This window comes from Camelina sativa, chromosome 15 (genome assembly GCF_000633955.1).
Source record: "Camelina sativa cultivar DH55 chromosome 15, Cs, whole genome shotgun sequence".
Taxonomy (NCBI): Eukaryota; Viridiplantae; Streptophyta; class Magnoliopsida; order Brassicales; family Brassicaceae; genus Camelina; species Camelina sativa.
In genome coordinates, this window is record NC_025699.1 from 173,285 (window position 1) to 196,181 (window position 22,897).

General features: G+C 37.3%; 6 protein-coding genes and 1 pseudogene across 7 annotated transcripts; all 7 read left to right on the forward strand.

The window, feature by feature from the left end:
• The window catches only part of LOC104744255, a 3,757-nt pseudogene extending 3,467 nt beyond the window's left edge, over window positions 1–290 (forward strand).
• On the forward strand, window positions 701–1,692 carry LOC104744256 (the record flags this gene model as incomplete). Its single annotated transcript, XM_010465275.2, is given in 3 exon segments — window positions 701–755; window positions 868–933; window positions 1,377–1,692. Coding segments are annotated over 3 exon segments (168 nt in total). The 3' UTR covers window positions 1,431–1,692.
• LOC104744259 (cystathionine gamma-synthase 1, chloroplastic-like) lies at window positions 3,911–6,828 on the forward strand. Its single transcript, XM_010465282.2, has 11 exons — window positions 3,911–4,524; window positions 4,632–4,735; window positions 4,851–4,924; window positions 5,034–5,202; window positions 5,327–5,386; window positions 5,478–5,681; window positions 5,774–5,860; window positions 5,947–6,054; window positions 6,138–6,233; window positions 6,345–6,463; window positions 6,549–6,828. The coding sequence occupies exons 1-11, from the start codon at window positions 3,987–3,989 to the stop codon at window positions 6,670–6,672; spliced, it is 1,683 nt and encodes a 560-aa protein (XP_010463584.1). The 5' UTR covers window positions 3,911–3,986; the 3' UTR covers window positions 6,673–6,828.
• LOC104747960 (CSC1-like protein HYP1) lies at window positions 7,596–19,277 on the forward strand. The gene is made up of 13 exons (XM_019237152.1): window positions 7,596–7,743; window positions 8,120–8,307; window positions 15,361–15,510; window positions 15,603–15,752; window positions 15,844–15,907; window positions 16,001–16,210; window positions 16,298–16,477; window positions 16,559–16,857; window positions 16,946–17,222; window positions 17,305–17,580; window positions 17,992–18,178; window positions 18,600–18,661; window positions 18,895–19,277. Exons 2-13 carry the CDS (start codon window positions 8,177–8,179, stop codon window positions 19,021–19,023), a joined length of 2,115 nt encoding a protein of 704 aa, XP_019092697.1. The 5' UTR covers window positions 7,596–7,743; window positions 8,120–8,176; the 3' UTR covers window positions 19,024–19,277.
• On the forward strand, window positions 10,279–12,031 carry LOC104747959 (CSC1-like protein HYP1). Its single transcript, XM_019236589.1, has 7 exons — window positions 10,279–10,294; window positions 10,403–10,740; window positions 10,833–10,982; window positions 11,074–11,137; window positions 11,231–11,440; window positions 11,528–11,707; window positions 11,789–12,031. The coding sequence occupies exons 2-7, from the start codon at window positions 10,460–10,462 to the stop codon at window positions 12,029–12,031; spliced, it is 1,128 nt and encodes a 375-aa protein (XP_019092134.1). The 5' UTR covers window positions 10,279–10,294; window positions 10,403–10,459.
• Window positions 12,330–15,329, forward strand: LOC104744257 (CSC1-like protein HYP1). 2 transcript variants are annotated; one of them, XM_010465276.2, is made up of 9 exons: window positions 12,330–12,477; window positions 12,854–13,191; window positions 13,284–13,433; window positions 13,525–13,588; window positions 13,682–13,891; window positions 13,979–14,158; window positions 14,240–14,538; window positions 14,627–14,903; window positions 14,986–15,328. In XM_010465276.2, the coding sequence occupies exons 2-9, from the start codon at window positions 12,911–12,913 to the stop codon at window positions 15,298–15,300; spliced, it is 1,776 nt and encodes a 591-aa protein (XP_010463578.1). In that variant the 5' UTR covers window positions 12,330–12,477; window positions 12,854–12,910; the 3' UTR covers window positions 15,301–15,328. The 2 variants fall into 2 exon arrangements, with proteins under 2 accessions (XP_010463578.1, XP_019092696.1); XM_019237151.1 differs by lacking the exon at window positions 12,330–12,477 and having other exon boundaries at window positions 12,864–13,191; window positions 14,986–15,329.
• LOC104744261 (SNF1-related protein kinase catalytic subunit alpha KIN10) lies at window positions 19,456–22,876 on the forward strand. The gene is made up of 11 exons (XM_010465283.2): window positions 19,456–19,674; window positions 20,197–20,384; window positions 20,491–20,675; window positions 20,772–20,954; window positions 21,039–21,170; window positions 21,274–21,459; window positions 21,551–21,640; window positions 21,750–21,833; window positions 21,907–22,044; window positions 22,140–22,373; window positions 22,658–22,876. The coding sequence occupies exons 2-11, from the start codon at window positions 20,201–20,203 to the stop codon at window positions 22,769–22,771; spliced, it is 1,530 nt and encodes a 509-aa protein (XP_010463585.1). The 5' UTR covers window positions 19,456–19,674; window positions 20,197–20,200; the 3' UTR covers window positions 22,772–22,876.

Genomic DNA, 22,897 nt, shown 5'->3' on the forward strand with positions numbered 1-22,897 from the left:
TTGTGTGAATTGAAAACGAACGCAGACCGGAGGATCGAGCAATAGACAGAAGGAGCACAAGAAGAATATGCCTCTGGCTGCAATAAGAAGAAAGGCTGGGAAATCAAAGATAGCCAAGAAAAAGAAGAATAGCCTCAGCGGTAGCCAGTTCAGAGGAAGGAAAGCTTGGAAGTGAAGCTAATGACCAAAACTCTTCCCTTCTTTTTTTTTTTCTTTTTTTTTTTTGTCTCAAAACAAAACAAACAATTTGCTTAAATAATTATTCCTATGTTCAAGTTCAATGTCTACAATGTTCAACAAATGTTTTATTAAGATATTTCTATATATGAATTTTATATTTTTTTAAAAACATGTCATGATTGTCTTTTTTTTTAAAAAAATTTCAATCTTGGTTTTTATAAACAAAATTTTGTTATTAAAGGTTTTAATCCTATAATTTTGTTATAGGATAAAAAGTTAAAATTACAAAAAAAAATGGAGTAAGAAGGATATGGGCCTGAAGTATTACTAGCTATTATTAATTAAAGGCCCGTAGAAAGCCCAGTGAATATATTTTTTTCCCTGAGAAGAAGGAAGACAAAGGAGCCGCTGGGGTCTTTTTCATATCAATCACTCCTCGCGAATCTGAGATTTCGGAAGATTCGATCGATTTGGGGGGTTTTAGGGTTTAATTGAATCTCTGACCGAAGAATTTGCTGAATCAATCAATGGCGCCACCTCCAGGACTTTACTCCGGTACCAGCACTCTTGCTCTGGTAATCTATCTCTCTCTCCGATCAGTTTCTCGATCTGTATTTTGACTTGTAGGAATTTTGGTTTTTTAAGAGTTCTTCATCGAGTCTTTTGTTTTGTGTATCATCGAATTAGGTGGCTCGTGCTTCGGCTTTCGGGTTGGGTCTCATCTACGGGAACGTGAAGCTCAAGGCTTTGAAGGTACATCTCTCTATCGAATCTTACGTGATGTTGCTTCAATTATACTTTCAAGTTTCGATTTTTTTTTTGTCTTGTCCATTAGTAGATTTGATTTATATCATTGCATAGTTAAGCTAAAATTAGATATCTGAATTACAAGTTTGCTACTTTTCTTCTTTTACTTGGAGTAATCTATTCGCAAGTAACATGATCCTTCTTTGAATCCAATGGTTATGTTCTGAGTTCTAATCTCATATTCCACTGTATGTTCATAGCTCGCTTTTCTCATTACTGCAATGTGTTTTTTTTGTTGCCTTTCAAAGCATCAATAGTTTGCAATGGTATGTCTGGTTTCCAAACCCTAAGAAAAATAGTTATGCAGGTCGAGACTCTGGTACTACCTTAAGAGTATCCCATTGTTTGCTAAGTGATGATGATACCAACAAATGCTTCTTCATGTGCAGATAAAGAAGAACTCACAGATTAAGGCGGAAGCTAAGGCTGCTGCTCATCACTAAACCAACTCTTCTCTCCCTTCACAATAAGAAGATCAAAAAGCAAGTGATTTGTTATCATTTCCAAATGTAGTAGCTGTTTCATCTTATGCTATATATCTCTCCCTCTTTTGACGATTTTTTTCGCTTTTTGATTTTTCTGTTTTTGACTAAGAAGAGGAAAACCTTTTATCTGAGAAAGCAAATCATATACCACCATTTTGGTTTAAACCCGCTGTCCTCTTTTTGTTGCTTTTCTATTCAATAAACACCAATCTTTTTATCATCTGCACTATAGATTGATACTATAGTATAACCTACGGTGCTTCTATCGAAACCAAAGATTGCAATCGAATGTGTTATTTGATAGTTATCACTGATTGATTTACTAGCCTGAATTCTATTTAGGTTTCCTAACAGTATTGATTGATGTAGTAATCCGCCAAAACAAAAAGTGTCAAAATTGGTTAACCTTGGGTGTACCAAAGTCGCAGTGTTTTTAAAACCGTGGACACAAAAAGAAAACTATGGAAATCAGAATTCATAAACAAAGCACTCTATTGAGTGTGTCTATATAATATGACCATTGAACATTACAATAATAGTGACACAGACGTTAATGGGAGTCACGGGACACGTAGTTATCGATTAATTTTATTGTTGGTGCTTTCCTTATTGGACGGATGATAACAAACTTTAAAAAAATCAATTTTGTATGGCTTTTCCAAAATAGAAAAAACGAAACATCACTATAAGTGTTTTTGTGGTCCATTTGGCGGGCTATGATCAAACTACTACTGTATATAACTGATTGTAGTTTCGATTTAAATTGGGTAGAGAAAAATATATAATCTTCACTATCAATCAACAGAACATAAATTATAGAAATTGAAAATGTAAATTATACAATAGGAAATTTTTATTTTAATTTGTAGTATTTTCCAGCCTTATATATATGGATAGCTAATTATATTTCTGGCTATAGTTAAAGCCGGCGAATTTGTAGGGTCCCAATTTTTGTAGTGAACATAACAACAAGTTCATAAGATTTATTTATTTATTTTACAACTCAATAATGATGACCTACCTACACGGCATATCCTTGTGCGAATTTTATATCAGTTTTTGTTTGTTTGTAAAAATTTTCGTGTTATTTTCGCATATATTTTTGTTTAATGATTCAGTCATGAAATACTTCACTGATTTGTCTTCAATAAGTAAACAATAGTATAATAATTTAACGAAGTCATTCATTAATAATAATCAAAAAGCAACGCGACCTACCCTCAGGTCTTAAAACGCACGTTCACACATTTTAAGTGGCATTTTAGTAAAATAATAGTAAGAACATTTTTTTAAACTCACATACATAAAGCACATTACCATTCACCCAACAAGTACAAGTAAAAGCTGAGGGAGTCATCAGAGGGTTACCAAACTGTTCTGTTTTTGTCTGACTGATTGACTTTTTTGTTTCCTCTTTTTTTCCAGCTATCATTCTTTTGAGGTATATAACCGTATAACTACGTTTTCATATGAATTTTAGATTGACTACCCTATAAGTTTCAATCGTGTTTTTTTTTCACATCTTTTTAAATATCTTGTTAATCGCTACACGAACAAATGACCACAAATACAAAAGCTTTTGAAATGTGACTCATGATAGTGTCTTTAAAGACTTATTATATTGGTGGTGTTTGGACCCAGACCACTAACTATCTCTCGTTCAAGTGGACCTTATTTATTACTAGTTCGGGTCCAATTGTTAAACATAATAAGATTAATACACTTTTTTTTTTAACTATAGAAGACAAATTTTCAACTGTAGGTGCATTTTGATCGTTTTTAGCAAATAGAGATGAATAAAAAAGTTGAAAGTGTTTGCAACTGTAACAAATTGTTATCGAATCTAAATTGCATAGATAGATTCTATTTGAAGACTAGCAACAATCTTTTTTAAGCAAAAAAAAACAGGTCATAGTCAAAACAAAAACACCCAAATTTGGATTAGCCAGATGATTAAGATAGAGATGTTATATTCCTCAAAACAAAAAAAAATCCTATTAGCCACTACAGGATAAAGATATCGTTCTCGCTTTTTAAAAAGTTATTATTACTAGTTTCTTAAGCAAATTTTCAACATGAAATTGAATGTTTTAACTTTTAACAATACAAATGAGTTGGAACTTGAATTTGAGAAAACTCAACAAACAAAAACACATTATCGAATTCCAAAGATTCTTTTTAATTTAGAGATAAGTTTTAAAATTCTGGCAAGAAACGTGTTCTATATTTGTAATGTAGAAAAATTAGAATAAAATATTAGTCAAGCAAACAAAATTAGAAAATAATAATCCTAAAAAGCAAAAAAATAAAAAAAATAAAAAACCATGGTTTAGTTTAAGATAATTGGGTTAAGTTAATCTAAACCCAAAGGAGTGGTTAAACACACAAAACGACAAAAAAGCAATATTTAGGCTTGTTAAAAACCCGCCCATTGGAGAAAGAGAGCCCTCCTCACGCACCTACCTCTTCCTCTAAACCACACACACACGAGACAACGAGAGAGAAACGAAACAAATGGCCGTCTCTTCATTCCAGTGCCCTTCGATCTTCTCCACATCCTCAATCTCCGGCTTTCAATGCCGTTCTGATCCAGATCTCGTCGGTTCTCCCGTCGGTGGATCATCTCGCCGCCGTGTCAATGCCGCCGCGGGGATCTCTGCCTCATTCACCGGTGACGGTGGATTATCCTCGAGGATCTTGAGGTTTCCTCCTAATTTCGTCCGTCAGCTGAGCATCAAAGCCCGCAGAAACTGTAGCAACATCGGTGTCGCGCAGATCGTGGCGGCTAAGTGGTCCAACAACCTTTCCTCCGGGTTACCTTCGGCGGCGGCGGCGGCGTCTGCTGCTGCTTCCTCGTCTGCTTCTGCGGTTTCTTCCTCCGCATCTGCAGCCGCCGCCGCCGCCCCCGTGGCCGCCGTTCCTCCCGTCGTGATCGATGAGGAGGTTTTGGTGGCCGAGGAGGGGCTTGTTAGGGAGAAGTTAGGTAGTGTACAGTTGACGGATTCCAAACACTCATTCTTAAGCTCCGATGGGAGCCTTACTGTTCATGCCGGTACGTCGTCTCGTCACCACCGCTAGATCCATTTCTTTTTCCTTTTTGGGGGCATTTCAATTTTCATATCTGATTATTATTAGATTTTGGGGGTTTTTATTAAACAGGTGAAAGATTAGGTCGTGGTATAGTCACGGATGCTATTACTACTCCTGTAGTCAACACATCTGCCTACTTCTTCAAGAAAACTGCTGAGCTTCTTGACTTCAAGGTTCGTTGTTCATTGAGTAGTCCCTTTAACTCATTACGTTGAAACAATCTGTATTAGGAAGGAATCATTGACTTTGTTGTTTGTTTGTGTGTTGAAAAACTTGAATATGTTGTAGGAGAAAAGGAGTGTGAGTTTCGAGTATGGTCGTTATGGTAACCCTACGACGGTGGTACTTGAAGAGAAGATAAGGTTATTATTATTATTATATTATCGTAATTATTATGTGTTTTATAATAACACTTGCCTTTTCCTTAAGATTATCTTCTTTGATGCTTTGTTTGATTAATATAATGTGTAGTGCACTTGAAGGAGCTGAATCGACTTTGGTTATGGCTTCTGGCATGTGTGCAAGCACTGTTATGCTTTTGGCTTTGGTTCCTGCTGGTGGACACATTGTGACTACTACAGATTGCTATAGGAAGACTAGAATCTTCATGGAGAATTTTCTTCCCAAGATGGGGATCACTGTAAGAACTTATTAGCACCAAATTTTTTAGTTACAGTCTTCCTTTTGAACTTTTCCAGTTTCTCTGTTTATAACCCACATAGATCCATTTCATGTTGGACGATTGATATCATGTTTATGTCCAGGTCACTGTGATTGATCCTGCTGATATCGCAGGGCTTGAAGCTGCAGTGAATGAGTTCAAGGTCAGTTCTGTAACATATTGTGCCTTAATATTCTTTTCTTACAGTTGGAAAAAGAATATGTCTCTCAAATTCATTCCGACTTGTTTGGCAGGTTGCTCTGTTCTTCACGGAGTCCCCGACAAACCCATTCCTTAGATGTGTCGACATTGAGCTAGTTTCAGAAATATGTCACAAAAGGGGAACTCTTGTTTGCATTGATGGCACATTTGCGACACCTATGAATCAGAAAGCCCTTGCTCTTGGTGCTGATCTTGTCGTGCACTCTGCTACAAAGTACATTGGAGGACACAATGATGTGAGTATTAAGTGTTCCATGTATTGTAAAACATCAAAAGACCGTTCATTGGCTGTGTAGTTATTAACAAAGATTGTTACACCCTGGCTTAGGTTCTTGGTGGATGCATCTGCGGTCCACTTGAGTTGGTTTCAGAAATCCGCAATCTGCATCATGTGTTGGGAGGCACACTTAACCCGGTAAATTACTTGACCGTCTCATGAATCTCTCTCTCTTATGACGCCTTTAATTATTTCATGAATTCTCACAAAAAGTTTGTTAACAGAACGCTGCGTACCTACTCATCCGAGGCATGAAGACAATGCATCTTCGTGTACAGCAACAGAACTCGACTGCTTTTAGAATGGCCGAAATTTTAGAGGCACATCCTAAGGTATGCGATATCTCTTGAGTATGCTTTTTTGAGTAAAATTTACTGAAACAACACTGTAACGATCAGTGCATTTTGATTTGCAGGTGAGTCATGTATACTATCCAGGTCTTCCAAGTCATCCCGAACATGAACTCGCCAAGCGACAAATGAGTGGTTTTGGAGGTGTGGTCAGTTTCGAGGTAAAGATCAATCACCAACCTAATCTCTCTCTTTCTCTACTCAAGCAAGTTTCAGCATCTATTTTTAGAGTAAAAATGATCCTGAAAACCGTGATTATCTTGATTGAGTAGATTGATGGAGACATTGAAAGGACAATCAAGTTTGTGGATGCTCTCAAGATACCTTACATTGCACCATCTTTCGGTGGCTGCGAAAGCATCGTGGACCAACCTGCCATCATGTCCTACTGGTATGTTATAAGCTTCTCAGTTGACAAACTCATCAAATCACCGATTTGTAGTTTGACTAATTAATTTGTACGGTTTAATTTATAGGGATCTGACGCAAGAGGAGAGGATGAAGTATGGAATCAAAGATAACTTGGTTCGTTTCAGCTTTGGAGTTGAAGACTTTGAAGATGTCAAAGCTGACGTCCTTCAAGCTCTCGAAGCCATCTGAAAATGAGATATCACCCTGAAATGCCGTCGTTTCTTTGTCTTTGTTTTCTCTCTTGCTGTTTCAGTCACCTTAATAATGTCTTTGAACTATTGTTCCGCGACATTTACTGTTTCGTTGAAATAATCTCGTATTATTATTGTTGTTATGTTGGTCATACTGATAACAAATCCCATATAATACGTCTGTTCAAGAAAGATTTAGAGGTTAAATTGGCTAAGAGTGTCAATGTGAACGACCAATGTGACCATTGCGTTGTGGTGAGAACACGTTGTGTTCGGATCCTCAAGGTCTTGGGTTCGAACATTGGTCATAACCCTCTCGCTCCTGCTTCTCACTCTCTTTGTTTCAATCAACATTAAAGGCATTCCTAAATGCCTCGTTTTTTTTTCCTTCATTTTCACGATTGGCCTTTATACAGTAGTTTTAAAGTTGTAACCATTTAAAAAATTGTACAGAGGAACCAACCGGCTAAGCCATATGTTGAGGAGCACGAACAGGACCACATAAAAGTATAAAATGTTTAGTTTATGGGTACTAATTAGTGATGTAAGTAGACTAGTGGTCAATGATGCATTATTGATGCATCATATAATAATTGAGTTCAAGGGTTCAAATCCCCAACTGAACACGCCACTGAGCACGAATACAGTATTTAACATTTCATAACAAATCTCGTCCCTTTAAGATGAACTCTTAACCTTGGTTCACTTATAAAACGAGCTTAGGAACTCTTAATGGGCACTTTTTGAGGCCCATTAACCTAACGTAATTGTATTTGTACTTTCTTTATCTGAATCTGATAGTATTTAATTAAAAAACTAAATTTGTAATTTATTAGTTTAACTACGCAAATCCATGTGTTGCCTCTCTGACCCAGTAGTAGTAAGTAACCTTTAAATAATCAATATTGATTCTTTTTTGAATCCCAACGCAAAAATTAAAGAAAAAAAAAAAAAAAATCCAATTTGGAGGAACCGAGAACTCTGTATCATGTCGGTACAAGGGACTTATCGAATGTGATGAATGGTCAGAGCTCAGAGAAATCACCGCCTCACCTGAATCGCGCCAAAGGTTCGATCTTTTCTCCTGGTTTTTTCCCTGCCTCAGAGCTCTTTTTCTTTTTTTCTTTTTTTTTTGATTGAAAAAGCATCTGCCTTTTGGAAGAATCGACTCTTGATATGTGTCTAATGATCCATATTAGAAAACGTTTATTAGCTTGAAGATTTCATTGATTGGTATGGGTTCTACTATTCCGGTTTAGCCTACTCTCCAGTCTCCATGCTCTTTACAACTATTAAATTCGCGTATCTTGTTTGTCAATTTTCACATATTTGCTGAGGTCTTGCGATGATTAATGATCTATATATTGTGTTTGATTTCACTCTGCATTGCAAATGAGTCATATTGTTTAACTCCCTCCTAACGCTCAACTCATATTCGTTGGCAGCAGTGCTAGGTTGAAACCAATCCCTTTTGTTGCGTTAGGAGGGCACAATTTGGAGTTATGCTTCTCTCAGCACTTTTAACTTCAGTTGGAATCAATCTTGGGCTCTGTTTTCTGTTTTTCACTTTGTATTCAATTTTGAGAAAACAGCCTGCCAATGTCACTGTATACGGTCCCCGGCTTGTTAAAGACGGGAACTCTCAGCAGTCAAATGCGTTCAACCTCGAGAGGCTTTTGCCTACAGCAGGTTGGGTCAAAAGAGCACTGGAACCTACCAATGATGAAATCCTTTCCAATCTTGGCTTAGATGCTTTGGTCTTCGTTCGTGTTTTTGTCTTCAGGTGATTTGATTCATCCAGAATCTGCTTTAAAGTTTGATTTTTTTTTTTCTCTTGACAAAATGATTTGAAACTTCAACGCATTTTCTTGACAGTATAAGAGTGTTTAGCTTTGCTTCTGTGGTTGGAATCTTCATACTTCTTCCGGTTAATTATATGGGCACCGAGTTTGAAGAGTTTTTTGACCTGCCAAAGAAGTCTATGGATAACTTCAGCATTTCTAATGTCAACGATGGATCAAATAAGTAAGAAATCAAAGCTATGCCTAAACAAAAGTATCCTGTTTTATTATTATCCTTGACTAATTTCTTATGCTTGTATGTGTTTTTGCTTCAGGCTGTGGATCCACTTTTGCGCAATATACATCTTCACTGCAGTTGTTTGCTCTCTACTTTACCATGTAAGAAGCCTTTTGTTTTTTTTTTCCCTTTCATTCAACTTATTTGCTTCTCTATCTTGTGAATAGAAAATATTTTTTAAACTAAATTTGCAGGAGCACCAGTACATCTCATCAAAGCGGATAGCTCATCTTTATTCATCCAAGCCTCAGCCACATGAATTTACGGTTCTGGTCAGTGGCGTCCCTCTTGTGTCCGGGAACAGTATAAGTGAGACAGTGGAAAACTTTTTCAGGGAATATCNGTTATGTTGGTCATACTGATAACAAATCCCATATAATACGTCTGTTCAAGAAAGATTTAGAGGTTAAATTGGCTAAGAGTGTCAATGTGAACGACCAATGTGACCATTGCGTTGTGGTGAGAACACGTTGTGTTCGGATCCTCAAGGTCTTGGGTTCGAACATTGGTCATAACCCTCTCGCTCCTGCTTCTCACTCTCTTTGTTTCAATCAACATTAAAGGCATTCCTAAATGCCTCGTTTTTTTTTCCTTCATTTTCACGATTGGCCTTTATACAGTAGTTTTAAAGTTGTAACCATTTAAAAAATTGTACAGAGGAACCAACCGGCTAAGCCATATGTTGAGGAGCACGAACAGGACCACATAAAAGTATAAAATGTTTAGTTTATGGGTACTAATTAGTGATGTAAGTAGACTAGTGGTCAATGATGCATTATTGATGCATCATATAATAATTGAGTTCAAGGGTTCAAATCCCCAACTGAACACGCCACTGAGCACGAATACAGTATTTAACATTTCATAACAAATCTCGTCCCTTTAAGATGAACTCTTAACCTTGGTTCACTTATAAAACGAGCTTAGGAACTCTTAATGGGCACTTTTTGAGGCCCATTAACCTAACGTAATTGTATTTGTACTTTCTTTATCTGAATCTGATAGTATTTAATTAAAAAACTAAATTTGTAATTTATTAGTTTAACTACGCAAATCCATGTGTTGCCTCTCTGACCCAGTAGTAGTAAGTAACCTTTAAATAATCAATATTGATTCTTTTTTGAATCCCAACGCAAAAATTAAAGAAAAAAAAAAAAAAAATCCAATTTGGAGGAACCGAGAACTCTGTATCATGTCGGTACAAGGGACTTATCGAATGTGATGAATGGTCAGAGCTCAGAGAAATCACCGCCTCACCTGAATCGCGCCAAAGGTTCGATCTTTTCTCCTGGTTTTTTCCCTGCCTCAGAGCTCTTTTTCTTTTTTTCTTTTTTTTTTGATTGAAAAAGCATCTGCCTTTTGGAAGAATCGACTCTTGATATGTGTCTAATGATCCATATTAGAAAACGTTTATTAGCTTGAAGATTTCATTGATTGGTATGGGTTCTACTATTCCGGTTTAGCCTACTCTCCAGTCTCCATGCTCTTTACAACTATTAAATTCGCGTATCTTGTTTGTCAATTTTCACATATTTGCTGAGGTCTTGCGATGATTAATGATCTATATATTGTGTTTGATTTCACTCTGCATTGCAAATGAGTCATATTGTTTAACTCCCTCCTAACGCTCAACTCATATTCGTTGGCAGCAGTGCTAGGTTGAAACCAATCCCTTTTGTTGCGTTAGGAGGGCACAATTTGGAGTTATGCTTCTCTCAGCACTTTTAACTTCAGTTGGAATCAATCTTGGGCTCTGTTTTCTGTTTTTCACTTTGTATTCAATTTTGAGAAAACAGCCTGCCAATGTCACTGTATACGGTCCCCGGCTTGTTAAAGACGGGAACTCTCAGCAGTCAAATGCGTTCAACCTCGAGAGGCTTTTGCCTACAGCAGGTTGGGTCAAAAGAGCACTGGAACCTACCAATGATGAAATCCTTTCCAATCTTGGCTTAGATGCTTTGGTCTTCGTTCGTGTTTTTGTCTTCAGGTGATTTGATTCATCCAGAATCTGCTTTAAAGTTTGATTTTTTTTTTTCTCTTGACAAAATGATTTGAAACTTCAACGCATTTTCTTGACAGTATAAGAGTGTTTAGCTTTGCTTCTGTGGTTGGAATCTTCATACTTCTTCCGGTTAATTATATGGGCACCGAGTTTGAAGAGTTTTTTGACCTGCCAAAGAAGTCTATGGATAACTTCAGCATTTCTAATGTCAACGATGGATCAAATAAGTAAGAAATCAAAGCTATGCCTAAACAAAAGTATCCTGTTTTATTATTATCCTTGACTAATTTCTTATGCTTGTATGTGTTTTTGCTTCAGGCTGTGGATCCACTTTTGCGCAATATACATCTTCACTGCAGTTGTTTGCTCTCTACTTTACCATGTAAGAAGCCTTTTGTTTTTTTTTTCCCTTTCATTCAACTTATTTGCTTCTCTATCTTGTGAATAGAAAATATTTTTTAAACTAAATTTGCAGGAGCACCAGTACATCTCATCAAAGCGGATAGCTCATCTTTATTCATCCAAGCCTCAGCCACATGAATTTACGGTTCTGGTCAGTGGCGTCCCTCTTGTGTCCGGGAACAGTATAAGTGAGACAGTGGAAAACTTTTTCAGGGAATATCATTCTTCCACGTATCTTTCTCATATAGTTGTTCATCGGACAGACAAGTTAAAAGTTCTCATGGTAAGCTTTTCTCCCCCGTGTAAGGATTCTATATTATCTTACCTATTTGATATATCTGGAATTCATATATTTTGTTACTATGGGTAGAATGATGCTGAGAAGCTGTACAAGAAGCTTACTCGAGTAAAATCCGGAAGCATATCTCGTAGGCGTGATGGGTTTCTAGGGATGTTTGGGAAGAATGTTGATGTGGTTGACCATTACCAAAAGAAGCTTGACAAGTTAGAAGACGACATGAGATTGAAACAGTCTTTATTAGCAGGAGAGGTGAGGATTTTGCTTTATGTGACGATTGCATTCTTGAACATATTCATAATTCATTCCTTTTTTTTTTGCAAAACCCTTTAGGAAGTTCCAGCTGCTTTCGTTTCCTTTAGGACAAGACATGGTGCTGCAATAGCAACAAACATTCAGCAAGGTCTAGATCCAACACAATGGCTGACTGAGAGAGCCCCGGAGCCTAGTGATGTTCATTGGCCATTTTTCACTGCATCGTTTGTGAGAAGATGGATCTCCAATGTGGTGGTGCTCGTGGCTTTCGTAACTCTGTTAATCCTATACATTGTCCCTGTTGTAGTGGTTCANAACTGAACACGCCACTGAGCACGAATACAGTATTTAACATTTCATAACAAATCTCGTCCCTTTAAGATGAACTCTTAACCTTGGTTCACTTATAAAACGAGCTTAGGAACTCTTAATGGGCACTTTTTGAGGCCCATTAACCTAACGTAATTGTATTTGTACTTTCTTTATCTGAATCTGATAGTATTTAATTAAAAAACTAAATTTGTAATTTATTAGTTTAACTACGCAAATCCATGTGTTGCCTCTCTGACCCAGTAGTAGTAAGTAACCTTTAAATAATCAATATTGATTCTTTTTTGAATCCCAACGCAAAAATTAAAGAAAAAAAAAAAAAAAATCCAATTTGGAGGAACCGAGAACTCTGTATCATGTCGGTACAAGGGACTTATCGAATGTGATGAATGGTCAGAGCTCAGAGAAATCACCGCCTCACCTGAATCGCGCCAAAGGTTCGATCTTTTCTCCTGGTTTTTTCCCTGCCTCAGAGCTCTTTTTCTTTTTTTCTTTTTTTTTTGATTGAAAAAGCATCTGCCTTTTGGAAGAATCGACTCTTGATATGTGTCTAATGATCCATATTAGAAAACGTTTATTAGCTTGAAGATTTCATTGATTGGTATGGGTTCTACTATTCCGGTTTAGCCTACTCTCCAGTCTCCATGCTCTTTACAACTATTAAATTCGCGTATCTTGTTTGTCAATTTTCACATATTTGCTGAGGTCTTGCGATGATTAATGATCTATATATTGTGTTTGATTTCACTCTGCATTGCAAATGAGTCATATTGTTTAACTCCCTCCTAACGCTCAACTCATATTCGTTGGCAGCAGTGCTAGGTTGAAACCAATCCCTTTTGTTGCGTTAGGAGGGCACAATTTGGAGTTATGCTTCTCTCAGCACTTTTAACTTCAGTTGGAATCAATCTTGGGCTCTGTTTTCTGTTTTTCACTTTGTATTCAATTTTGAGAAAACAGCCTGCCAATGTCACTGTATACGGTCCCCGGCTTGTTAAAGACGGGAACTCTCAGCAGTCAAATGCGTTCAACCTCGAGAGGCTTTTGCCTACAGCAGGTTGGGTCAAAAGAGCACTGGAACCTACCAATGATGAAATCCTTTCCAATCTTGGCTTAGATGCTTTGGTCTTCGTTCGTGTTTTTGTCTTCAGGTGATTTGATTCATCCAGAATCTGCTTTAAAGTTTGATTTTTTTTTTTCTCTTGACAAAATGATTTGAAACTTCAACGCATTTTCTTGACAGTATAAGAGTGTTTAGCTTTGCTTCTGTGGTTGGAATCTTCATACTTCTTCCGGTTAATTATATGGGCACCGAGTTTGAAGAGTTTTTTGACCTGCCAAAGAAGTCTATGGATAACTTCAGCATTTCTAATGTCAACGATGGATCAAATAAGTAAGAAATCAAAGCTATGCCTAAACAAAAGTATCCTGTTTTATTATTATCCTTGACTAATTTCTTATGCTTGTATGTGTTTTTGCTTCAGGCTGTGGATCCACTTTTGCGCAATATACATCTTCACTGCAGTTGTTTGCTCTCTACTTTACCATGTAAGAAGCCTTTTGTTTTTTTTTTCCCTTTCATTCAACTTATTTGCTTCTCTATCTTGTGAATAGAAAATATTTTTTAAACTAAATTTGCAGGAGCACCAGTACATCTCATCAAAGCGGATAGCTCATCTTTATTCATCCAAGCCTCAGCCACATGAATTTACGGTTCTGGTCAGTGGCGTCCCTCTTGTGTCCGGGAACAGTATAAGTGAGACAGTGGAAAACTTTTTCAGGGAATATCATTCTTCCACGTATCTTTCTCATATAGTTGTTCATCGGACAGACAAGTTAAAAGTTCTCATGGTAAGCTTTTCTCCCCCGTGTAAGGATTCTATATTATCTTACCTATTTGATATATCTGGAATTCATATATTTTGTTACTATGGGTAGAATGATGCTGAGAAGCTGTACAAGAAGCTTACTCGAGTAAAATCCGGAAGCATATCTCGTAGGCGTGATGGGTTTCTAGGGATGTTTGGGAAGAATGTTGATGTGGTTGACCATTACCAAAAGAAGCTTGACAAGTTAGAAGACGACATGAGATTGAAACAGTCTTTATTAGCAGGAGAGGTGAGGATTTTGCTTTATGTGACGATTGCATTCTTGAACATATTCATAATTCATTCCTTTTTTTTTTGCAAAACCCTTTAGGAAGTTCCAGCTGCTTTCGTTTCCTTTAGGACAAGACATGGTGCTGCAATAGCAACAAACATTCAGCAAGGTCTAGATCCAACACAATGGCTGACTGAGAGAGCCCCGGAGCCTAGTGATGTTCATTGGCCATTTTTCACTGCATCGTTTGTGAGAAGATGGATCTCCAATGTGGTGGTGCTCGTGGCTTTCGTAACTCTGTTAATCCTATACATTGTCCCTGTTGTAGTGGTTCAAGGTCTTGCTAATCTTCACCAGTTAGAGACTTGGTTCCCTTTTCTAACAGGCTTATTAAATATGTAAGTAAAGCCCTAATTAGATAAAAGATGGTTTCTTTGTTTCAGTTGAACCAACTACAAAAAGCTTTTTTTCTTCTTATGATTGCAGGAAAATCGTGAGCACAGTGATTACGGGATATCTTCCGAGTCTAATTTTCCAGCTTTTCCTTTTGACAGTACCACCCATTATGCTTCTACTTTCCTCAATGCAAGGATTCAATTCTCATAGCCAGATCGAGAAATCTGCATGTATCAAGCTTCTAATCTTTACCGTGTGGAACAGTTTTTTTACAAATGTACTGTCCGGATCTGCTCTTTATCGTGTTAATGTGTTCCTTGAACCTAAGACTATTCCTCGTGTGCTTGCTGCAGCTGTGCCAGCACAGGTAATGAACACAAAACCCAGTTTTGAGGTTTCCACAATTTTTTTTTTTTCAGACCATGAGTTATGTTTAATCATTGGTGCAGGCATCTTTCTTTGTATCTTATGTTGTGACATCTGGATGGACTGGTTTATCATCAGAAGTCCTACGTTTGGTTCCTCTTCTTTGGAATTTAATAAATAAACTTTTCGGCAAGGAAGATGACAAAGAATTTGAAGTTCCTTCAACTCCTTTCTGCCAAGAAATCCCAAAGATTCTATTTTTTGGACTTCTCGGTATAACTTACTTCTTCCTTTCGCCATTGATACTGCCGTTCTTGTTGGGTTACTATTGTCTTGGATATGTCATCTACCGCAACCAGGTAACTGAACCAATCTTACTCTTCAGCATTTTTATGTAGGGAGTTTATTATAATATAATATCTAAGATGATTCCAATTGGATGTTTGTGGACAATGCTNTGGGAACTCTCAGCAGTCAAATGCGTTCAACCTCGAGAGGCTTTTGCCTACAGCAGGTTGGGTCAAAAGAGCACTGGAACCTACCAATGATGAAATCCTTTCCAATCTTGGCTTAGATGCTTTGGTCTTCGTTCGTGTTTTTGTCTTCAGGTGATTTGATTCATCCAGAATCTGCTTTAAAGTTTGATTTTTTTTTTTCTCTTGACAAAATGATTTGAAACTTCAACGCATTTTCTTGACAGTATAAGAGTGTTTAGCTTTGCTTCTGTGGTTGGAATCTTCATACTTCTTCCGGTTAATTATATGGGCACCGAGTTTGAAGAGTTTTTTGACCTGCCAAAGAAGTCTATGGATAACTTCAGCATTTCTAATGTCAACGATGGATCAAATAAGTAAGAAATCAAAGCTATGCCTAAACAAAAGTATCCTGTTTTATTATTATCCTTGACTAATTTCTTATGCTTGTATGTGTTTTTGCTTCAGGCTGTGGATCCACTTTTGCGCAATATACATCTTCACTGCAGTTGTTTGCTCTCTACTTTACCATGTAAGAAGCCTTTTGTTTTTTTTTTCCCTTTCATTCAACTTATTTGCTTCTCTATCTTGTGAATAGAAAATATTTTTTAAACTAAATTTGCAGGAGCACCAGTACATCTCATCAAAGCGGATAGCTCATCTTTATTCATCCAAGCCTCAGCCACATGAATTTACGGTTCTGGTCAGTGGCGTCCCTCTTGTGTCCGGGAACAGTATAAGTGAGACAGTGGAAAACTTTTTCAGGGAATATCATTCTTCCACGTATCTTTCTCATATAGTTGTTCATCGGACAGACAAGTTAAAAGTTCTCATGGTAAGCTTTTCTCCCCCGTGTAAGGATTCTATATTATCTTACCTATTTGATATATCTGGAATTCATATATTTTGTTACTATGGGTAGAATGATGCTGAGAAGCTGTACAAGAAGCTTACTCGAGTAAAATCCGGAAGCATATCTCGTAGGCGTGATGGGTTTCTAGGGATGTTTGGGAAGAATGTTGATGTGGTTGACCATTACCAAAAGAAGCTTGACAAGTTAGAAGACGACATGAGATTGAAACAGTCTTTATTAGCAGGAGAGGTGAGGATTTTGCTTTATGTGACGATTGCATTCTTGAACATATTCATAATTCATTCCTTTTTTTTTTGCAAAACCCTTTAGGAAGTTCCAGCTGCTTTCGTTTCCTTTAGGACAAGACATGGTGCTGCAATAGCAACAAACATTCAGCAAGGTCTAGATCCAACACAATGGCTGACTGAGAGAGCCCCGGAGCCTAGTGATGTTCATTGGCCATTTTTCACTGCATCGTTTGTGAGAAGATGGATCTCCAATGTGGTGGTGCTCGTGGCTTTCGTAACTCTGTTAATCCTATACATTGTCCCTGTTGTAGTGGTTCAAGGTCTTGCTAATCTTCACCAGTTAGAGACTTGGTTCCCTTTTCTAACAGGCTTATTAAATATGTAAGTAAAGCCCTAATTAGATAAAAGATGGTTTCTTTGTTTCAGTTGAACCAACTACAAAAAGCTTTTTTTCTTCTTATGATTGCAGGAAAATCGTGAGCACAGTGATTACGGGATATCTTCCGAGTCTAATTTTCCAGCTTTTCCTTTTGACAGTACCACCCATTATGCTTCTACTTTCCTCAATGCAAGGATTCAATTCTCATAGCCAGATCGAGAAATCTGCATGTATCAAGCTTCTAATCTTTACCGTGTGGAACAGTTTTTTTACAAATGTACTGTCCGGATCTGCTCTTTATCGTGTTAATGTGTTCCTTGAACCTAAGACTATTCCTCGTGTGCTTGCTGCAGCTGTGCCAGCACAGGTAATGAACACAAAACCCAGTTTTGAGGTTTCCACAATTTTTTTTTTTTCAGACCATGAGTTATGTTTAATCATTGGTGCAGGCATCTTTCTTTGTATCTTATGTTGTGACATCTGGATGGACTGGTTTATCATCAGAAGTCCTACGTTTGGTTCCTCTTCTTTGGAATTTAATAAATAAACTTTTCGGCAAGGAAGATGACAAAGAATTTGAAGTTCCTTCAACTCCTTTCTGCCAAGAAATCCCAAAGATTCTATTTTTTGGACTTCTCGGTATAACTTACTTCTTCCTTTCGCCATTGATACTGCCGTTCTTGTTGGGTTACTATTGTCTTGGATATGTCATCTACCGCAACCAGGTAACTGAACCAATCTTACTCTTCAGCATTTTTATGTAGGGAGTTTATTATAATATAATATCTAAGATGATTCCAATTGGATGTTTGTGGACAATGCTAAGTATATCCTCTGTTGATGCTCCTCAAAACTTTGATAAAGCTATATAGGAATATCTGCTCTATAATCTATGAATCAGCTACACATCCTTTGGTATATGGAATCTCACTTTTATCGTTTCTTAATGTGTAATCTCTTTTCTAGATTCTCGAATAGCATATTTAAACCGAAAGTCCCTTTTGAAGCTTAAGTCATGACAAAAACGTTACATCAAGAATCCATATTCTCGTCACTTAATTCGTTTTTGCCTTAATGAATCCATTGCAACTTGGTGATAGAGATAACTTCACCTTATTGGTCCTTTTGTGTTGCAGCTCCTAAACGTATATGCGGCCAAGTATGAAACTGGTGGAAAGTTTTGGCCAATAGTACACAGCTACACTATCTTCTCTTTGGTACTAATGCACATAATTGCAGTCGGANGTTGGGTCAAAAGAGCACTGGAACCTACCAATGATGAAATCCTTTCCAATCTTGGCTTAGATGCTTTGGTCTTCGTTCGTGTTTTTGTCTTCAGGTGATTTGATTCATCCAGAATCTGCTTTAAAGTTTGATTTTTTTTTTTCTCTTGACAAAATGATTTGAAACTTCAACGCATTTTCTTGACAGTATAAGAGTGTTTAGCTTTGCTTCTGTGGTTGGAATCTTCATACTTCTTCCGGTTAATTATATGGGCACCGAGTTTGAAGAGTTTTTTGACCTGCCAAAGAAGTCTATGGATAACTTCAGCATTTCTAATGTCAACGATGGATCAAATAAGTAAGAAATCAAAGCTATGCCTAAACAAAAGTATCCTGTTTTATTATTATCCTTGACTAATTTCTTATGCTTGTATGTGTTTTTGCTTCAGGCTGTGGATCCACTTTTGCGCAATATACATCTTCACTGCAGTTGTTTGCTCTCTACTTTACCATGTAAGAAGCCTTTTGTTTTTTNTATTGCCAAAGACGGTTTTTACCAAATTTCAGATCGTATCCTACCGAGGTAAAGGCTTTATAGAGTTTAGAGAATCACTTGTTGCTGCAAGGGTAGGAATGTGGCTAGATACTAAAGTGTATACGTTTATAAAGTTTAGAGAATCACTTATGCATAGTAGTTAGTATGTAGTCTGGATCTTTTGCAGTCTCAAATATAACTGTCAGAGTACAGTGTATACGTTTTTTCTCATAACCTTTAAAATGGTGATGATGATGATGATGTTTTTTAACCTTTTGCAGTGTCTGGTAAACAAAGACAAAGAAGACGAGAGAGACCAAAACATGTCTGAATTCTATTCGAAACTTGTTGTTGCTTATAGAGATCCTGCGCTTTCGGAATCACAGAACTCACGAGACATCTCACCTTAAGATCCTCCGCTTCATCATTCACGTTTACGCGCCCGAGAAGAAAAGCTTTTACTTGAACTTTTGAAGTTTGCTGCATATACAATTATACATGTTGATGGTGTATGTTAGTTACTACTATACACATACTAAACCGGTTGTCTTGTACATTGGGTAGTAACCGAGTTTTGTATTTAGACCACATGACCACAAATCTCAGTACTTTTTTTTTGTTTTTTGATTCTTTTTTTATATAATGAAGTGAAAATTGATTGGTAGTAACGGTTTAATCATTAACAGTTTAACACAAGTGACTTGCTAAACAGAGAATAATTAGCAAAAAGATGAAAGCTGATGACTCAATGCCACGTCCCCGTAAGGGTATTTCTTGTAATTAAATGTAACTCTGGGGGCAGTTTTATTAAAGAGTAATCCGTTTATGGCAACAAAAATCAAATAATTTTCTCTGTTGCGCCTTATAGGCTACAGACACAAGCAACGACGAGACGAGACGAGTCGAGAGAGAGAGAGAGAGAGGTGAAGAATCTCTCAAATTTTTCTGGGTTTAAGCTGATCTGGTGGATCTCAATCTTACTCTTAGCTCATAAATTTTAGAGCTTTTTGTGTTTTTGTCTTCTTTGCTGCATTTTTGGTTCTGAAGGTGAATTTGTTTTGGTAAGTTTCGTATATCTCTCAATCTTCTAATTTCAGAAATTAAAAATTCTCGCTTTTTTTTGCAAATCGGGTGTGTTTTGATTCTTCTTGTTCCCTCTATCGGGTACGAGAGATCCATTACTAGTAATCCTCTCTGCAATTGAATTATTAGGGTTCTTTATTCCGATTTGGGGATTGTTGGGATATTGCTATTTTTAAGCTCTCTTAGTTTTTGGTTAATTCTTTTTTTTTTTTTATACTCTATAAATTCCTTGTCTTTTTTACGTTCCTTGATCCTCATTAAAAAAAAAACGAAGCAATTGAGTGGTGAAATGTGAATATATTAGCAAGAATCAAGGATTTTGATTGGGTAAGTTAAGTGAAATTTAGTAACCTATCGATCACTGAATCTTCAGATTGTCAAAAGTACGTTTTTGTTTTGTTTATAATACTCTTTTTGCAGTTTGTTCTGTGTTTTGTGTAGTAGATCTGATTATATATAACTCTTTTGGGGTTTGACTCTTTTTAATTTGGTTTGTGTAGAAAAATGGATGGATCAGGCGGTAGAAGTGGGGTGGAATCGATTCTACCAAATTACAAGCTTGGGAGAACTCTTGGTATTGGTTCCTTTGGTAGGGTGAAGATTGCTGAGCACGCTTTGACTGGACATAAAGTTGCCATCAAGATCCTCAATCGTCGCAAAATCAAGAACATGGAGATGGAGGAGAAAGGTTACAGTTTCTTTTTCTTTATCCATCTTACGTATCTTCTTGATTGTAAGCTTCTTTTTCATCTCCCTAAGTTGAACTTCGTTTCTGTGTTTTCTTTTTCATGCAGTGAGGAGAGAGATCAAAATCTTGAGACTATTTATGCATCCTCACATCATCCGTCTCTATGAGGTCATAGAGACTCCGACTGATATTTATCTTGTCATGGAGTATGTGAACTCTGGTGAGCTGTTTGACTATATTGTAGAGAAAGGTAGATTGCAGGAGGACGAGGCAAGGAACTTTTTTCAGCAGGTATGTTTTTCTTTTTTTGCTCAACAAAAGTTTTCAAGCAACTATTTAATTTTGTAATAGTTAAAAAATCCGCCATGACTTGGTTTTTGGATGTAGATTATATCAGGAGTCGAATATTGCCATCGGAATATGGTTGTTCATCGAGACCTTAAGCCTGAAAACTTGCTTTTGGATTCTAAGTGCAATGTAAAGATTGCTGATTTTGGCCTGAGCAATATAATGCGAGATGGTCATTTTTTGAAGACAAGTTGTGGAAGCCCAAATTATGCTGCTCCAGAGGTAAGTGCTTCAGCTTTCGGGAGCACTATAAGTAGGGCACGTTCCAAATGATCAGTTATAATCGAGATCTTTGAATTGTTTCAGGTGATTTCCGGTAAATTATATGCTGGGCCTGAAGTAGATGTCTGGAGCTGTGGTGTGATACTCTATGCTCTTCTCTGTGGGACTCTTCCATTTGATGATGAAAACATTCCCAACCTTTTTAAGAAGATAAAGGTACGGCAAAATATGGTCTGTTACTTGATTTGGTCTTTTTTTTTGTCTATACAGTTGAAGTAATGCTATACAGTGTAATTTTTTTTCTCATTTCTTCCTTTAGGGAGGAATATATACATTACCTAGCCATTTATCTGCTGGTGCTAGAGATTTGATCCCCCGGATGCTTGTAGTCGACCCCATGAAACGAGTAACCATACCTGAGATTCGGCAACACCCTTGGTTCCAAGCTCATCTTCCGAGGTATTTAGCTGTTCCTCCTCCAGATACAGTGCAACAGGCGAAAAAGGTAAACCTAACATATCTACTCTTATTTACATTTGAGATAGTCTTTATTCCCATTTTCAATGAAGGCTTTAAAGCGCTGGCTTCATTTGTAGATTGACGAGGAGATTCTCGTAGAAGTTATCAATATGGGATTTGACAGAAACCACCTCATTGAATCTCTCCGTAACCGGACCCAGAATGATGTATGTGTTTCCCAGCTCTTGTCCATTTGTTGTTTCTTTTATTTGAGAGATACAACCTTTCCATCGAATGATCTGAAATACTGAATTATTGCTGACTGCTGTCTTCCAGGGTACTGTGACATACTATCTAATACTGGACAATCGTTTCCGTGCCTCTAGTGGATATCTCGGGGCCGAGTTTCAAGAGACCATGGTGGGTCATCATTATCCTTTTCGATTGTAGCAAAAGATGTTTGAAGTAATACTTGAATGTTTAATTTCTTTAGGAAGGTACTCCCCGTGCACATCCAGCAGAAAGCGTCGCTTCACCTGTTAGCCATCGGCTACCAGGACTGATGGAATACCAAGGAGTTGGCTTGAGATCTCAATACCCTGTTGAGAGAAAATGGGCTCTTGGACTTCAGGTTTTCATCTTTTCTGTATTTATGCTATACAGACATAAGCTTTTGATATCTAACTGATTAGTTTGATTGATAAGATAACCACTTTGATCCAACAGTCTCGGGCTCATCCCCGTGAAATAATGACAGAGGTCCTGAAAGCCCTGCAAGATTTGAATGTCTGTTGGAAGAAGATAGGGCACTACAACATGAAGTGCAGATGGGTTCCTAACAGCGCAGATGGTATGCTCAGTAACTCAATGCACGATAACAACTACTTTGGAGACGAGTCCAGCATAATAGAGAACGATGCAGCTGTTAAGTCGCCGAATGTTGTCAAGTTTGAAATTCAGGTAATCCCTCTTCTCCACTACATGATAGCACCACATTCGTATGAAGTAAGGCCCATGTTAGAGTAGAGAACCCTCACACAAAGTAATTATGTAACATCAGTTCAAGTGTTCAACAAGCCATCAAAAGTCATCATATCGGTTTCTCGTATACCACATTTTTTCAGATGTGATTCGGATGAAATACCACATTTGAAACTGAAATAGAACTATAGTAAATCTTCTTGAATCTAGCTATCAATCAATGATTCCTGGGGTTGATGGTGTTTGTTGTTATGGTGAAACAGTTGTATAAAACTCGGGACGACAAGTATCTGCTGGATCTGCAAAGGGTACAAGGTCCTCAGTTCTTGTTCTTGGATCTCTGTGCTGCTTTTCTTGCTCAGCTCCGAGTCCTCTGAATCCTAAGCCGGACCTCTTCAAGAATAATCTTCACTTCTTCTTTTCTTTTTCTTCTTCGTCTTAAGAAATATTCAGAAAGAATTGAAAAGTTAGCTTTTTGTCTATTTCTGNCATCTTTTCTGTAT

Coding starts and splice junctions, on each gene's coding strand:
- LOC104744259 (XM_010465282.2), top strand. CDS start 3,987: ATGGCCGTCTCTTCATTCCAGTGCCCTTCGATCTTCTCCACATCCTCA. Junction 5,682..5,773: donor ACATTGGAGGACACAATGAT/GTGAGTATTAAG, acceptor ACCCTGGCTTAG/GTTCTTGGTGGATGCATCTG. Junction 5,861..5,946: donor TGGGAGGCACACTTAACCCG/GTAAATTACTTG, acceptor GTTTGTTAACAG/AACGCTGCGTACCTACTCAT.
- LOC104744257 (XM_010465276.2), top strand. CDS start 12,911: ATGCTTCTCTCAGCACTTTTAACTTCAGTTGGAATCAATCTTGGGCTC. Junction 13,192..13,283: donor GTTCGTGTTTTTGTCTTCAG/GTGATTTGATTC, acceptor TTTTCTTGACAG/TATAAGAGTGTTTAGCTTTG. Junction 13,434..13,524: donor GTCAACGATGGATCAAATAA/GTAAGAAATCAA, acceptor TTTTTGCTTCAG/GCTGTGGATCCACTTTTGCG.
- LOC104744261 (XM_010465283.2), top strand. CDS start 20,201: ATGGATGGATCAGGCGGTAGAAGTGGGGTGGAATCGATTCTACCAAAT. Junction 20,955..21,038: donor CAAATTATGCTGCTCCAGAG/GTAAGTGCTTCA, acceptor GAATTGTTTCAG/GTGATTTCCGGTAAATTATA. Junction 21,460..21,550: donor CAGTGCAACAGGCGAAAAAG/GTAAACCTAACA, acceptor CTTCATTTGTAG/ATTGACGAGGAGATTCTCGT.